The sequence below is a fragment of the Miniopterus natalensis genome, chromosome 3, assembly GCF_054644295.1.
Source record: "Miniopterus natalensis isolate mMinNat1 chromosome 3, mMinNat1.hap1, whole genome shotgun sequence".
Classification (NCBI taxonomy): Eukaryota; Metazoa; Chordata; class Mammalia; order Chiroptera; family Miniopteridae; genus Miniopterus; species Miniopterus natalensis.
In genome coordinates, this window is record NC_142083.1 from 32,400,993 (window position 1) to 32,419,547 (window position 18,555).

Genomic DNA, 18,555 nt, shown 5'->3' on the forward strand with positions numbered 1-18,555 from the left:
ATGTTCAAAGAGGTTTTATTCATAATGGTCAAAGACTGAAAATCACCCAAATATTCATAACAAGTGAATGGATAAAAATATTATGATACATCCACATATTGGGATATTATTTGACAATAAAAAAGATTGAACTTCAGATACACTCAACAATATAGATGAATTTCAAACACATTATACTGAGTGAAAAAAGTCTGGTATGAGTATCCACTGTATTATCCCATTTATGTGAAATTCCAGATAAATAAAATTAAATAGATAAGTCAGACAAAAGATCAGTGTTTTCCTAAGGCTGGGGGAGATTTTTACTGCAAAGGCAAATAAGAGAATGTTTTCAAGTCAGAAATGGTCTACATTTTGGCTGTGGTATATATATACGTAAATACATACATACATATATAAAATTTTCGGTACTCTTTGAACCGTACACTTATAATGGGTGTACTTTATTATATGTAAATTATACCCCAATAACACTGATTTTAAAAATCAAATAACCAACCCAATGAAGAGTAAGCTGTAAACAATTATTTTCTGTGTGTAGTCCTCCCATGTGGTCCTATAGGACTTGGAACTTCATCTGAGTGTGGAGGTATTCCACCGCGAAGCAGCACCGCTCTTCCTTCATGATACTCTGCTGCCCTTCCTTGCTCAGTTTTGAAATCTAGCAAAATGTGCTACTCACCAATATAGTTTTTTGACATGGCAACTTCTCTGACCTCAATATGAACAGAGCCTCTTGGTATCTGCACAACTTCCATGTAGCCTAGGACACAGAAGGGAGCCAGCATGAGTCGAGTCCACAGCTCCGTCAGAAAAGGCGTGTTTAGTGACCACTCAGTAGCCAGTTTCCTAATTCTTCACACTTTCTTTGACTTTTCACTACACAAATTATGAAATCTGGGCAGATCTCCCTTTGGGTTAATGAACACCTCTAGAGTATTTTCTCTTTTTCTCTAAAATCACCGCACGATAGCTTTCAACCCTCAGCATGTGTAACATTGTGGCTCACTCTCTTGTTCCCAGCCATGGCTCTTACATCCATGGGCTGTGGGAATTCCCACCTTAAAGAAACATGGCAAAATGAAGCCAAGTAGAAAAGGAATAATATTTACTTAAAATATCTTAGTTAAGCCACATTTAATACTTTAAAGGTCTGAAAGCAATTCAGGGGAAAGCAAAGTCTACCTAAGTAAAGGAATTTTAAAACGGGGCGGGGAGGTCAAACGTTTTGGCTATTCCGAGTACACCAGAGGTGTGAGGAGTCTCTCTACGCACTCACCTCCTCTGGGCAGCGATTTATTGAAGAACCCTTCAATGGCATCGCACGTGCTTCCATCCCCTCCACAGACTCGGCATCTATCTTCCCTAGCATCGGATCCCAAAATATTATCACAGCCTACGTGCTGAAAACAGAGAAGAAGATGCAGTGTGTCACAGAGTGGAATTCTTACCAACCAAATAAATAGAGCTTATTTATTTTCTTCTTTTTCCAGTAAAGGAAATCAAAGCAGGGAACATTTTCCTTCTTCCACCTTCACCTTCACTCTCCAATAAGTTCTAGCTAACATTTCTCACCACATGAGTTTAAAGAAAAGAATTCTGATTCCCCAGGAATATATTTCTAACCCAGATTTCTTCTTTATTTATAGATACCATGCTTCAGTTCTTGATACATTATAATTTGTTAGCAATGGGCTCTTACTTATACTCTAAATCAAGACATGCAAGAACTAAGAAAAATGGCATTTAGTCCTAGTCAGGATTACAACAGTGAGAGTCTTGGCTGGGCTTGACAGTTTGTCTTTTCTAAACCACTGGCTCATTTGGACATTCAATTGTTAGTGTCAAGGATCAGTTGTGGAATTAATGACTGGGTAAATCTTTAAAAGTGAATACCTGTATCTACTAGTTGAATAACATTGCCATGTAGCCTACCCTTCAATCTTTCATTTAATCATAGAAATGTGGATTCTTACATATTTTTTTGTACATATTTCGGTACTTACATTTGTATATTTGACATTTAGCCATTGATACCAGGCATGTAATCTCTGAATAAAACCTGTACCTGAATCTTTGTTATCTCAAAAGAGTTTTAATACTGTCACAAAAATAACTTTCCTCAAGTACACACACACACACACACACACACACACACACACACACACACGGCTATCAGATATCAGATACATTTGGAGGCCAGAAGCCAGAAGGACAAAAATTATGAGACTAAGTAAATAGACAGTGTTTTTATCTCGTCTTTCTCAATTTCTGGGACTTAGTTTTGCACTTCTCTTTAAAATAAAACAAAAACAAGGAAAAAGTTGAGAACAGTGGTTTTGTGGCTTTTCTTATTGTGGTTAAGATTCACACACAGGTCTGGGAAAACAGCATGGATTTGCTCTCCAGCTCCGGACCAGTCTGCCTAATTCCCTAGAGCAAATGCTTTAAAAAGGTAAAGACTAACTCTATAATAAAAATCATTGTGCATGCTTCAGGTAGAAACAAAATACAGGAGCACAGCTGTTCCACACTTTGAGGAAAAATCATGCTATGAAATATATCAAATAATCTTCCAACGGGAACATACGGTGGCCAAGTAAGAGCTGGATCCTCATTGCCTCTCCTTTCCTATCATCTTATTTGTAAACAGAACAGAATCTGAATATTCTGACAGCTATAGCAATCACTATAAACATAAGTGAATCACATTTGCATGGTGCTTGGATATCAATTCTACCTTTAACTATATATATTGTCATCCTTATTAGAAACTGAATATCTCTAAAATGTAGCCCTTTATTAAAACTGCACACAGTATTCACTAGCAGCTACTATCTGAGAAGAAAGAGAAAACTCTCAAAAACCCAACAGAAAGAAGTGAAATTCATAATCTGAGCAACCTTGCATTCTCCATTGATACAGATGTCCAGTGAGTCCGCATTGCACTGAGTCCCATCAATCACTGCAGGGGCACGTTCAGTGTAGAAATTGTAACCTTCAGCCAAGCAGTTTAGTGCACAAGGTTTTACTCCACCTGGACAAATACAGTAAAAAAGAAACAAATGGAGTGGTTCTCCTAAGAGAAAGTGGTTCAATATTATCCATAGCAAATTTACAATTTATTTATTTATTTATTTTTATTTATTTTTAAATATGTCTTTATTGATTTCAGAGAGAAGAAAGGAGGGGGAGAGAGAGAGATAGAAACATCAATGAGGAGAGAGTCACTGATCGGCTGTAGCCTGCAACCCAGGCATGTGCCCTGACCGGGAATCGAACCCCGATCACCTGGATCCTAGGTCGACGCTCAACCACTGAGCCACGCCCGGCTGGGCAAATTTACAATTTATATAAACATCATTCCCTGACTATATCCCTAGATGTGTAGGTTTCCTTCCTCCTTTGTTAAAATTTCGTGTTTATTTTCATTGCTCATACAATTTAATGAAGGTCCTGCTAAGTAGTTTTAAAGTTTAAAAATTTTAGGTATTTCCAGTATATATTTATGATATATTTTGGGTCCAAAGGGGTCACAGTGGAGGTACCTGAATGTTGAAAAAGAGGAAATTAAAACGATTTTTAAAAATGAACTAAGGAAATAAAGCTTAAAGAGATTTGAGACAATAACCTCCTAAGACAAATAGGAATTTCTGCAACATATGTGACTTGTTACTGAAGCTGACACAAAAACTCTGCTACTTCAGCAGGGACATGGTAGTTGTAAAATAAAACTTTTTAAACATATATTCCATGAACATGGCTTTAGCATGGAGATCAATTGTTATCAGATTAGCAAATCAAAGATAAAATTAATTACAGCATTAAAACTGAATAGTTAAGATAATATCTAATTTTGTTTTGTGAATACATATAATAATGAGCATTTTCATTTTGTCATTGGAATTCGTATTTTTTAAGCCTGATATAAAAAATAGGCATGAATAGTAGCAATAAACAGAGTACATATCATAACCTCATAGCATATTGGAAAAGTAGCAATGGATATATTTTATTCAAAACAGTGCATGAAAACGCAACTTATAAATATGTAACTGTTGATTACAAATATGATTTAAGAATACTTTCTGTTGAATCTTCATTTCATGAAGTTTAACACACTAATTATTCTGATAAAATTTCTCTTTGAAATAAAGCAGACTACTTCTAATAAAGAAAATAAGGCAGAAAGATGAAATGGCATGCCTCGGTCTCAGTGAAGGTAGAAACCAGGCTGCTGCAGCGGGAAGGTATGTGAAGCACAGAGAGAAGCCAGAGGGGTGGTGAAGACAATGCTAAGTTAGAGACAGAACATTGCATCCAAGGAGATCACTGTTACAGGTAAGAGTTGTCATGCAAGATGACCCAATACTGTCAGACTTCCTGTTTTTTCAAGAGAAGACGAAAACCTTGGTTTTCTAAATATAAACAGTTCTTGGCAACTCATTCAAAGTTTTCAAAAATACTGTGGAGGTTAAAACATGTATGTAAGTAAAAACTGTTCCTCAACTGTCCATTTACAACCAATGGCCTAAGTTCATGTTTTCTTCCATTTTCTTTGTAGGCTATAGAACTCCCATATAATGTTATTACTAAGCTTATGTTAATGACATATTTTGCTGTCCTGAGCACAGAAATAATGAGTAATAAATAAAAGAATTTTCATCTGAACTGATATTCAAGGTATTTATAATCTATTTTTGTAAGATTCTCATGAATAAAATTGCTCTGAATTTCCATAAATATTACTGGGATTGTTTTCATTACTACCCAATATTGTTCTTTTCCCATTTTTTATTGTAATGTTTTGAAATTTAATGTAGCTTTTTATGTAATGGGCTTTAAAAAAAGAACACTAGCCTTTTATTTACTCAATTTTAATACTAGATTATGTAAGGTAGCATTTGATAGGCAAGACATATAAGTGCTATGGTTGCATTCTTTATCCCACTATATTACATGATAACAATAGGAATAAATTTCCTCCTTTTTCACTGCTCAAGACATATTTAGCTTCTTTTCCTACAGTGAGTTTTCAGAAGAGGTAGTGCTATTATTATAAGAAGGGATTTAAGATGATTCTCTAAATGGAAGGTCACATTACCAATTACCTTCATTTAAAGCTTATTATGAATTTAGGGTTAATTCATTCCACACACAATTACCTAGATTCTAATTATTAAACCTGTGAATTATTTCAGACATGTACTTTTCCTTCTACAGTAAGACAAAACAATCCCAAATATACATGCACCTAGTAAAAGTGACTCAAAAATACATGAAACAAACACATAATAAAGAAAGCAAAGCCATATAATAGTTCAAGATTTTAACACACTTCTATCAGTAATTGACAGAACTAGAGCAGAAAAAATAAAAAAGAATAGAAATGATTTGAATAACACTATCAGCCAACTTGACCTCATGAATCCTATATCCAACAATTGCAGAAAACACATTCTTTTCAAGTATGCACAGAACATTCACCAGCACGGACAATAAGCTGTACAATAAAACAAATTTCAATTAATTTTAAAAATTTATATCATACAGAGAATACTCTAACCATAATAGAATTAAATTATAAATCAATAACAAAAAGTCTAGACTATATCAAATATTTAGAAATAAAAATAACAGTTCAAAGAAGAAACCACAATGTAAATAAAATATTTTGAACTAAAGGAAATAAAAACACATCAAATTTGGGGAACGCAGAAGACCAAAAAAAGCCCCATAATAAACAAGAAAAATATAAGAACAACAATTAATGAAAGAGAAAAAAGACACAGAGAAAAGTACTAAAACCAAAAGTTGATAATCTAAAAAGAATAAAATTGATAAACCTCAAATAAGACTGATCAAGAAAAAGAGAGAAAATATATATTATGAATATCAGTAATGAAAGAGCATACATCACTACAGATCCTACAGATATTAAACAGGATAATAAGATAATGTTGTGATCAGATTTCTGTCAATGAATTGGACAACAAAGAAGTAACATAAATATATTGGAGATACAAATTCAAAAACTCACATAAGAATTTAAAAATCCGAATAGTTCTTTTATCTGTTAATGGAGCTGAATTTGTAATAAATTTACTTTCACAAAGAAAATACTAAGCCTATGTGGTTTTACTAACGAAATCTATTCCAAGGAAGAAATAACACCAATGTTACAAACTCTTTCAACATAAATAAGAATTCTATTTCGGAAAGCCAGAGTAACTCTGATACCAAAACTTGCCAAAGACATGATGAAAATATAATTTAGAAATTAGTTCTCCTTATGAATATAGATGCAAACATCCTTAATAAAATATTAGGAATTAAATCCAATAACATAAAAAGATAATAAATCATCACCACATGGGGTTTATCCTGGGAATAAAAGGTTGGTTTGATATTATAAAATCTATCAGGTAATTCACCATATTAACAAAATAAAGAAGAAAATCACATATAATCAACACATGCAAAAATTGTACTGAAGGGTCAAGCCAGCGCATTAAGGCAAGAAAATGAAATAAAAGGATAACATAACTATAATTATTTAGCAAGAAAATCCTAAGGTAACAGAATATAAAGTTAATATGTAAAAATCAACTTTATTTTTATATACTATATTTAACAATTAAAAATTTTTAAACTTTCATTTATAATAGTGTCAAAACACATAAATACACCGAAATAGATTTAACAAAAGCTGTGCAAGACCTTACACCTAAAACTCCAAAACATAGCTGAGAGAAATTAAAGAAAGCACAAATACATAGAGATATATACCATGTTTATAAATTGGAAAATTCAATACAGTATTTGAATTTATCAGTTCTTCCTCTATTGATCTATAGATTCAACATGATAACTAGCATAAGACCAGCATGTTTTTCTGTAGAAATCAACAACAAAATTTATATGGAAACACAAAGCACTTAGAATATCCAAATAACTATTTTTTTAAAAAAATCAAAGTTGGAGGAACTTATGCTACCTGTGTCCAAGTCTATACAATTATAGTAATTAAGGCAGTGTAGTACTAACACGGGATTGGCAAATAGATTGATGAAACAAAATAGAGTCCATAAATACACTATAAATACCCACCATACCCCTAAATTATTTTTAGACTGTACATCTAAATGTAAAGATCAAAAACATGGCTTTTAGAAGAAAACACAAGAAAATACCATCTTGAGTTGAAGTAGGCAATGATTTCTAAGAAAGGACATAGAACACAATAATCATAAAAGAAAAAAAATTTAAAATTAGAATTCATTAAAATCTTATACTCATCTAAAACACCACTAAAAAAGAGGAGAGCCACAGACTGTGAGAAAATATTCATAAAATTTATCTAATAAATGACTACCACTCGAGAATAAAAAGATAATACACCAACTAAAAAATAGGCAAAGAATTTGAACACTTTACAAAAGAAGATATATAAATGCACATGAAAACATGCTCAACATAATCAGTAATCAGAAATGCAAATTAAAACTACATTGAGACACCATTATACACCCACCAGAAGAAGACTAAAAACATCAAATGTTGGCAGGGATGTGGAACAAACAGAACTCATACATTGTTGGTGGGAGTGTGATATGGTAGAATTACTTCGGAAAAATATCTGGCAGTTTCTTTTAAAACTAAACTCATACCTACCCTATTACCCAGCAATTCTACCTCTAAGTATTTACCCAAGAGAAATGAAAACATATGCCCACAAAAAGATGTGTATGCAAATGCTCACAGCAGCTTATTCATAACAACTGTAAACTAGAAACATCCCAGGTGTCCATCAGGAGCAGAATGGAAAAGCAAACTGGTTATTATAATAGAATACTGCTTAGCAATAAAAAGGAATGAACTATTTACACATGCAAGAATACAGATGGATTTCAAAAATATTGGGCTTAAAGAAGCCTTGCACAAAAGAGTAAATATAATATACTTTCATTTATATGAAGTTCTGGGATAGGCAAAACTAATCTACGGGAAGAAAAAAAACTAGAACAGTGGTTGCCTCTTAGAACAAGTAGGTGGAGGCAGCTATTGACTGGGAAGGACTATGAAGGTAATGGTAATGTTCTAGATTTCAACAGGGTATTACAGGTGTATGCATTTGTCAAAACTCAGGTAAAGTACACTTAAGATTTGTGAGTTTCACTGTACATAATCTAACCTCAAAAGAAAGAAGTAAATAATACTGAACTGTGGTTAATGTTATACATGCTTAAGTATTTACAGGAAAGTATATTATTAATGACTACAATTTACTTTGAAATGCATCAAAAAATAGCATAGATTGATGAATGGGTAGAGAGATGACTAGACATGTAATAAAAAATGGGTACTAAAACGTTAATGGTAGAATCTTGGTGGAGGGTAAAAACTTGTCACTGTAAAATTATTTCAATATTGTTCTATGTTGAAAAAATTTCAAAAATGTTAAAACAAGCAAAAATTTTAAATGTGCATTCAACTTTTCCAAGAAAAAATTCTAACAAAATTTAGTATTTTGAGAGCATAAGCAAACTTTTTGTGCTTACTAAAAAACTGTTGCCTGATACATGCCCAAATTAAAAAGCAAAAATATTTCCCAACACTAAAAAAGAATAATAAAAATCTATGGAAAGATCCTTAGCTTTTTCCCAAGAAAGAACACAGATTTTTTCTGGCCTCTTTGAGTTGATTTATATTGTTACAATTTGTTTGTAAGGTGATAACTCTAAATACTCCCTGATTATAAATGATTATAATATAACGTCCATATACCTCAAGGAAGCCAAGAATTCAAAAATATTATTTAGTTTTATATCAGACCTCTGTACACTGTTAAACAGAATTAGGTTTTAAAAAATGATTTCTGATCATTTGTACAAACATATAAACTTTATTACAGGGAAACTAAACCATGAGACCTTTATAGTACTACAAGCATTTTCCTGCTTTGATTTACAGACACTAACTTTTACTAGTATGTGTAGGAATGTATGTGTATTTGTATGTACTTATATATCTTTTATGTTTGCAAAGCTCTCAAGCATGATGAATGCTCTGCCAGGTTATACATTACCTCCAGTATAGGGTTTCCAGTTATAATACTTTCCACGGAAAGGCATATTGTCAAAGTCTGCACACTGTTTCTCTCGAAAATCTCGGGCCCCCAAAGGACATGGCTAAAATAAAATAAAATCATAAATGGTACGATTGTTGAAAAATTCCAAAACCAAGGGACAATGTCCCTAAAATTAAAATTGCCTGAACTCCATCACATTAGCTCACTGCCTTACTGTCTGGCTAGAATTCTGGCATTTGCTTTACTCTTTTACAACCAGTATTCAGACTGAAGTGTCTGAGTTGTAATCTTAGCCACAGAAGAAATAACTGAAGTCATTTAAACAAAGTTAAGTGTTACGCAGTTTCCATAGAACTTTACACTCAAATGCATGTCATAGTCCACTTTACAATCTATCCATCAGGTATATCTCCTTATAAACACACATAAAGACTAGGAGAAGAAACTAAAACACAAACTCTTTTTTGGTAGCAGTATTTGAGGTCCAGTTACCACAGCTACTCCCAGCTCTTTATTTTAAGGAATCAAGAGGCAGGTTTGTAACATGACATTCAGCACTATTAATTGTGGTTTGGATCCCGACTACTATAGCTGTTTACTGTCTAGCTCTGACAAAAAGCATATTTTTAAGACATGGGATGAACTGGGCAAAATGCTAGGCCTCAAGTTTAAACACCTTCCAACTCAAGGAATTTGGACTTACTAGGATTTACATTTAATCTTTAACATCATAGAAAATAAAATACTAATTTGGTTCAAAACATGTACGTGGGGGGGGGGAGGAGAGAGTAGGAGGTTGAGAGGGTGAAGAGAGAATTATTTGTTTTTAAAAGTTTGGAATGCTTCTTCTACCTGAATTTTTTACAGAGGAAAATCTTGCCAATCTAGCTAGGTCCAGATGCCAAATACCACAGGGCCATCCTAAATTCAGTATTTAACTTCATAAAGAATTAAAAGTATTAACATCTCGCAGTGTTTGAGCAGTATGACCAAATTTGATGTATCTTTTGGAGTTCTGCATGAAGCTACTGCTTCTGAAACTGACCGAGAAGCATCCACTTTAAATATGGAAGAACAGAGCAAGTCATTAGGAAATATCATTAATTGTGGATAAATGAGTATGCTACACTCTCAGATATCATTTTTACTTTTACCACCTTCCCTTGGAACTCTACATTTACTGTACTTTATACAGTTTTCTGAGGTCAGTACATTGTGACCGGTCCCTTAAAGCATGTGCTAAAATAATAGACCACAATGTGCAAATATTTGCATGGTCATCATTATATCCTATACACTGTGGTTCAAACGTCTCCATATCAAGCCCAAAGCCTCAGATTCTGAAAATAGTGACAGCAGGTCTACATGCTGTTATGAGCCCTGCATTTTAAAATACTTTTCTGCACATTAAAACACTGCAATGCCAAACCAAATGAGTCTGCTTGTCATATTACCCTTCTTACCTGCCTTTCTAAAAAATGCAAACTAACCATGAACCACAGGCTACACAGTGCATCCCGCCGGAAAGATACGCTTCCGGTGTCTTTTGTTTCGTGTGCGCCACTGCTCTCCTCGTCTGGCCGTTTTCAGGGAATCCCACACAAGGACTGAGGTTGTCAGTGGCCTTGCCAAGCAGCAAAACTAGTTTTTAAGCAAATATTGTCCATTGATAGTGAGGTGGAGGGAAGTTGTTTTAAATAGTAAGGTCAGAGAAACTCTCTCAGATAAGGTGGCACTGGAGCAGAGCTAAAAGAAGCTGAATGAGTGCAAGAGTGTTCACGAAACAGTAACCGCAAAGGCCCCAAGGCAAGAGCGTGTTGGGGTGTTCACAGAAGGGCACGAGGATGGACAGGCTTAAGGGGGCTGCAGCAGACTGGCGACTGGATCCCGGGCCTTTCTGGCTCTAGAATGTATCAAGCCAGTGTTCTGCGCCCCTGGTTTCAATGTGGCCCTCAGTGCATGCTCTGAATCTGTGCTGATCAGAAATACCCTCAGGAGGAACTGTATACGCTGGTTCTAAAGAATGAGGGAGATCAAAGAAGAGTTCATTTCTTAAGAAAAAATTACATAAATTTTTGTTTTTGTTTTTGTTTAGGAAGAGTAGAGAGTTTAAAGAGTAGCGCTTTTTAAATTACTTAGGTATTCTAAATGCTGACTCTGCAGAAATCCTAACAGAGCAATGGGCATAAGCAACAAATTCCTTCTGTAAAGCCTGACAGGTTTTCGGCCTCCTAGTGTTAACACTAATCAAGCATCCTCGCCTTTCAAAAAGCGAACAGCAAGGCGCCACATCAATCCAGAGAGCAAAGCAGCAGGTCTCAGCATCTTTTGATCTTAGTATTTTCAAAGAAATTTTAAAAATTAATATTATCATTTTTACCACCACTATTTTTCAGCGATCAGTGTTAAGTTAGCATATTCTATAGACTATCTTATGTTTCCAATTTTACTGATAGTTTAAAAGTAACTCCTTTTGACTTAATACTTTTTATTGATAGATAAATCTAAAAAAGAATAATTTGTTGGGGGCATAATTTGCTACAGAAAGAAATCTCAGCTTTTGCTGACAAACTTTCCAGTGGCTTTTCTATTACTGGGGTTCTAATCCTGGTTACTCCTGAAAAGCAAGGTGACCTTTCAAGTCCAGGAATCCCTTTGTGCCTTCTTTTTATTTTTTTCATTTGCAAAACACACCCAAATGCCCATACCTTTGAGAGGCGTACATCCCCAAGTGTTTTGCAAATGCTGAAAATACTGGACTTTGCTTATAGGTAAGAGTGAGGAGCAGACTGAGGACGCAAACCCTTCCCTTCCCCTCTCCTCTCCCCGTCCTGCAGGAGGTGGGCAGGGGGAAGATGCAGGGAAAACTGCAGAACTGGCATTTTCTTCTACATCCTTCAAATCTTTCCCACCGTCTGCTTCTTTTTCCTTTCTTGCTTTCACACCGAATGCACTTCACTCCCTCCCTCTTACAACTAGACAAACCTTCTATGCTCCCCAAGTTTCATCCCTTCCTCTGCAGAGCAGCAGCATACACTTGGCTGGTGAAACCCCCCAGCTGCAGAAGCACGAGTGGACTTTGGATTCCAGCCCTTGCTCTGCTGAGCAAGCCATACACTTGACATAGGACTCTGGAGAAGGGACATAGCTTGTCTGTTCACCCGGACAGGCATCTTTTTCTAAAATGCCACGTGTGTTTAAAAAGGCCTTGCTTCCACACCCTCTTTTACAGGTTGCCCACAAAATTCCCAATTTCCTAGCTTTCAGGTACTGTCTGATTATCTCATTGAAGTAATTCATAAGGGCATTTCCAAGGTTAAATTTTGTGGTCGATGTAAATAGTGAATCATTGCAACCCCAGTTTTGATCCAACCTACTTATCTCCTGTCCCCCACATAGCTTCTGATTTTTTTGTAGTTTCACCGTACATTTACTTTTAAAGAAACACAAAAGCCTGATAAACCTACATTGTCCAGACAAACTTGAATCTAGCTGACATATTTGATACGGTAATCCTCTATGCAAGTTTTCAAAATTAAAGTTAGTTCTAGTGTGCCTTGTAGAGTCTGGATTTAATTAAAATGCCGTCTATCCAGAGCATAACCCTTTCCCCTAAGCCTATAAATACGTTAAGAAACAAACTTCTACTTGCTAATTTTTTAGACATCTCTTTTAAGAACAAAATAAACAAGCAAGCTCTCTCCTGTGCTTAAATATGGTCCTTATTCTCAAAACTTGATGCACACCATAAAATTCATACTAACCCAAAGAAGAGGAAAGACACGGCCCCTGTGTTTTTTGACATATATAATAGTATATTGTGTATAATATTTATAAGAATAAAGAGGTTGATACAGATTTGTTTTCTGATTGTAACTTGGGACACAGTTATAAACTGCTAGTTAATAGATCAACTCCGTACTTTGGCATCACTCACCCCACACCTCTCCCGGGGAGCAAGCTCGGTAGTTTCAGAATGTTCTCAGCTATCTAGTTCTGATGCAGGGTAAGGTTAGACTATCAGTGTCAAAGGTGATCAAACACTTTCAGAGAAGCTTACCTTGCCACACCCACCTCCCTAGGGCTCGTCTGTTACGAGAGCTCTAGACCAGTACTCAGAAATTCTATACCTTACTGAATCCCTTCCATGGTACTAGCCTGTTCCTCTTTTAAAAAATGCTTGTCCTGCCTTAGCTGGTTTTGCTCAGTGGTTAGAGAGTCATCCCGCTGACTGAAAGGGTCCCGGGTTCGATTCTAGCCAAGGGCACGTACCTGAGTTGCAGGCTCGATCCCCGGCCATGGTCAGGGCACGTGTAGAAGGCAAAGAATCAATGTGTCTCTTTCACATCGATGCTTCTCTCTCTCTCCTCCCCCCCCATCTCTTTCTCTCTCCGGAAAGCAATGGAAAAAATATACTCGTGTGAGGATAAAAAAAAAAATACTTGTTTCTTCTCTTTATAAGAGTGATTTGAAGATCTAATGCACAAAAGTACTTTTTAATCTACAGAGCATAAATGTATATAAAATAATAACTACTCTGTATTGAGTACACATTAAGTATTAGGAGTAGCACTAGATAGTTTACATGTGTTTCTCTTTTAATTCTCAAACAGCCTGCAACTTTGATATCATCATACTCCATCTATATAAGAGTTCCCCGAAGCTTCCTGAGGTTAGGTGTCATGCCAAGGTCAAACAGCAACAAGTGTTATAATCAGGATTTAAATTTAAGTCCATTTAAATCCAAAGTCCATACGTTTTCACCACAATCCTGCTTCTAAATACAGGCTATGCTTTTTCTGTGTTCCACAACCAAGGCAATCACACCACTTAATGACCTGAAGCAATGGACTGAAGAAGAAAAACATTACAGAATGCCACGCCCTTCTAGCACAGTTGACTGAGGGAAAAAAACCCCAGGAAAGGTACAATCTATGCTTAAATTCTAGAACAGACCACAGATGACCTGGAAAACCCCCTTTGGCTCTGTAATTTTTTTATAGGTTTGATGCATAAAATAAAGGAGGGAAATGAAATATTTAAGATGCAGGAATATATGACTTTCTATATCAGCCAAAGTGGAACTTAGGTTTTCACCAGTAGTTCTATCCTAGTCACACTATCGAGCAGACACACAAATCACAAACAATATCAAACAGGAAAAATACAAGGATCTTCTTGGTTTCGGGAAACACCTAAGTAACAGCAGGAAATTCATTTTAGAAATGTAGAAAAGTCCTTTTCATAGTAACTATTAATTCTTCTTTAGGCTTTGATATAACATTTGGCTTATAAACTTAACATAGCCATATTTTTACTTCTTACAAAAATCAAGTTATCAAGTAAGGTATTCACAACATCTATAAGTCCTATTTAAAAGTTATACTATATACACCAATGTATACCCTGTTAGAACATTTTGCAATGATAATTTTCTGTCATTGGAATGAAAAATTGCTCAGGAGGGCAGAAATGCCTGATTAACAATATTTTTTATGCCAATAAAAAGGAGATTCCATGCAGATAAAAATCAAAAGTATATTTTTGAGCAAACACTTTTCAGCAGATAGTACACAGATCTGAAGGCTTTACTTCTATTAGTTAGTTCCTACCTTTACACATTTATAAGACCTGTCAGGACCTTATCAATCATTTATCTCTATGTCCAAAGAGGGGAAATGTATCCACAACCAATGAATTCTTAAGATCATTACATCCATAAATTTCTGCTCTCCAGACCCAAGTTCCACATGGCCATGCCCCTGAGATTAGCTTATGATCCCAAATATTCTATTGTAGTTCCTGGTTTAATGTAAGACCAAATTCCATCCAATTCTCCTGTGTGACTTTAATGAATGTTCCTGGTTTCTCAGTCATTTCAAGATGAAAAGCATATTCATTTGTTTCTGCCATAGCTGTTGTCTTTACCTGCTAGTCTGTTCTGGAGACCATCATGTGGATATCAAAGAGTCCTTGTCTAGAGTCTTTTGAGCATGACCAGTGGTGATGCCCATCAAATATATCCTGCTGCAGTTAATCAGCCTCAGGGTCTTGTGTGTGAATATGTCTGGCCTCTAGATTGGTTATGTTGCTGGCGAGAGTGGTCAGGCCAATTTTGCAGCTGGATACCCTTTTCTGATCTATTTTAAACTCTTTAGAATTGAGATATTTTTCTTTATAAGTTGCCTCTTCTATCTCTGAGGTTCTCTTTCTTTGAAACTTGGGTAAATGAGGAACTAATGGGAACATCTGCTCTTCCTACCACTCCTATACCTTTCAAATGTCTGTGGTGAGAATAAAATTAGGGAGGATGTGTGGCTAGCTTTTTGTGCTAGCCACTTTTGTTTGGCCTACATGAGTTCTAGGTTATAATGACTCCTCTAATCTAAGCAAAAAGAATATTGTCAACCTTGTATGATTCGATCTGATTTACCACAGTGTAGGGATCCACACAGGAGGAGTGTCATGGCTTCAAAATAGTAAAGTGTTCCCTTGTGGATATATCTCCTTTTGTCATAGCTACTAGACATTATGAATTGTAGAACTGATAGTGTTTGCCTCTTTACATGGGTCACTAGGAAACTCAGATCAAAATCTGTGGCCCACCGTTAGTAAGTGGAAGGACCATGTGGTACATATTTAAGGTACTGACCCCAGCTTTACAGTATTATCTTTTCCCTATGATTTTCTAATTTATTCTATTTTTCAATTGTGATTTTAATGAAGCTAATTCAACTCTGGTATGTGTGCTGCCAAAGCGAGACAAGTTTCCTCAACTCTAATCAGAGAGTTAGAATATAATAATTATTATTCTATGTAAAAACATAAGAACTAAGTAGTATCTACAATACCAGCTGGTCAGTCACAGAAAGGAGAAGGTCAAGACTACTCTGCTATATGGGAAACTGATAGGCTATGTGGAATGGGCTGCAAGATCTCAAAAGGAGTGGGAGTAGGATGCATCAAATACATGAAGGCACAGATGAGAAAGCACAGGGCGAGCCTCAAAGATTCAGGACACGAAATAAAGAGCCCTAGGGTTCCTGCCATTTGACCCCCCAACATCTCATCCTGGGCACTAATTTGAAAATTCTTCTGTGATCACTTGAATTTATCCTTTGTATTGCCTCTATTTAAATCTCAAGAAAAGCTCTTGTATCACAAATGACCAAGCCCAAAATGCTGATGCATTGTTGTCTAGTTCTTGGCTATTAAATTGATTTTAACTAATTGAAAAGTTTTCTTTCAGGTCTTATTCACAGAGTCACTAACTATGATGTGCATAGTACTAAGCTGTATAAAACATGCACAAAGGCAGGAGGCCAATCTGCTAAAAGACAAGTACACTCTACTGAATCCCTGAAATAAAGTAGCTCATAACAGACACTCAGGCATTATAGAATAAAAGAACATTTAAAGCATTACACCTTTAGAAAAAAGTACATAAGTTAACCTAAAGGTTACAAACACAATAGCCCTATAGTCCTCCTATGTTCAGAGCCATTCTATGTTAACTGGAAGACACTGAAGATTTGTAAAATATAAGTTTGTGCTCTAATATGATACATACATTTCTGAAAAATCTCTTTCTGCAAAATTGCACACTAAAAATAACAAGCATTAAGGGGAAAATAGCATAAGAGGCAGACAAAAGACAGAACACTAATGAAAACAATAAGAATTCTAAGAAAATACTGCAGAATTTAAAAAATACATGGCAAATTCCTAACAAAGAAATACTGGGTTGTAAGGACAAGAGGCCAATGTACAAAGAACAGGCAGAAAACCCAAGAAGGACTTGAACCACAGAGCATGCGGCCAACTCAGCCTAAATGAGGATGTGGGATGGATGGTCATCAAGTCTAGCACAATTTTCCTCTGTTCAGCTGTATCAGGGTTGTTTGACTTCAGCTGGCAGATTGCTTAATGGTACAAAATATGGGACAAAGTAATCCAATCACTTATGAGTTAATTTATGTTGCAAAAACAAGGTTGTAATAGAATAGATTATACCAAAACTTTAAATTATCAGAGTGTTTCTAGATTCATATAGAAAAAAATTAAAATATAAAAATGTTTTACTAAGCTAAGTCACTACTGAGGAGAACTCTTAGTGTGGGGAGAAAATATGATTAAAATAGTAGGTCTGATAAGTACTAAGTGCTCAATAAATGTTAGCAGTAGTTACTACTACTGTTGCTACTATGTCTACCAGTACAGTAGTCTCCCTTTTCCATGGTTTTAGTTGCCTGAGGTCAACCACAGTCTGAAAATATTAAATGGAAAATTCCAGAAATAAACAATTCATGTTTTAAATTGCATTTAAATTCCCTTTAAATTCAAATTCTGTTCTGAGTAGTGTGATGAAATCTCACACCATCCCGCTCCATCCCTTTGTCTAGCGTATCATCTCCCATCATCACAAGAAAAAAGGTGACTATAGTACAATCGGATATTTTGAGAAAGAGACTGTATTCACACAATGTTTATTGCAGTATATAAAACTGTTCTGTTTTATTACTACTCATTGTTGTTAATCTCTTGCTGTGCCTAATTTATAAGTTAAACTTTATTATAGGTATGTATGTGTGCAGGGAAAAAAAGATTGTATAGGGTTTGGTACTATCCACAGTCTATGGTATCCACTGGGGGTCTTGGAACGTATTCTGCTCAGATAAGGGGGGACAACTGCAAAGATAGAAACTAAAAGAGCTCTGATACAGACACCTGGGACATAACCAATATCCATTACTCTTTGCTTTCTTGCTAATAGAATTCTAATTTTTGCTCAGGAATCTACCTCTCAGGGAATGTGACTTAACCCCATTAGGGGCATATCTGGATTAGTCTAAACCAACTGTAGAAATCTCATTCCTTTCGCCCGTGACTGGTTTAAGAGTGGGCATGTGGCCTCATGGCCAATAAAACATGAAGGAAGTTAACTAAGGAAGCAGGGGAGGAACTTTGGGTAAAACTCTCTTTATACAGTGCTTAAGAAAGAGATACTAGAGCAATTTATGTCTTCTCTTCCCCTGAATCTTGTCAGGACAAAAGTACTTCAGGTGCTCTGATGCTCCACTTATATTTCTGAATTCCCCTTCTTCAAAGAATTTGACCTATATAAGTGATCTCCCAGGAAACAGTAAGATCCTTGTGGGCAAAGATTGCCTTTCACACTAGCACACTCTGATATTCAAGAGGCACCCAATTATTTGTTGACTGAATGAAAAAATAATACCAGTAACCTGAAAAGATCATTGTAATTGAAGCTACATTTAATTACTTCAAGATGCAAATTTAACAGAATTAAGTAAGATAAATAAGCTATAGAGTGTGTTAGAAGATGGTATGGAGGAAACAGAGCAGGCTAAGGAAGATTAGGGGTACCAGAGTTGAAGGGAGCAGGGAGGGTTACAATTTTAAATATGATGTTCAGTCTATACGTCATTGATAAGGTGACAGTT

General features: G+C 35.5%; 1 protein-coding gene across 1 annotated transcript in view; it reads right to left on the reverse strand.

Annotated features, from left to right (window-relative positions):
- ADAMTS6 (ADAM metallopeptidase with thrombospondin type 1 motif 6) overlaps positions 1–18,555 on the reverse strand; it is a 207,166-nt gene that overhangs the window by 60,527 nt on the left and 128,084 nt on the right. Inside the window, exons 15-18 of the mRNA XM_016198764.2 lie at positions 9,089–9,191; positions 2,904–3,037; positions 1,280–1,403; positions 683–763 (exon numbers count right to left, since the gene is read on the reverse strand). Of these exons, the coding sequence (XP_016054250.1) occupies positions 683–763; positions 1,280–1,403; positions 2,904–3,037; positions 9,089–9,191 (442 nt within the window). The remainder of the gene's footprint in view (positions 1–682; positions 764–1,279; positions 1,404–2,903; positions 3,038–9,088; positions 9,192–18,555) is intronic.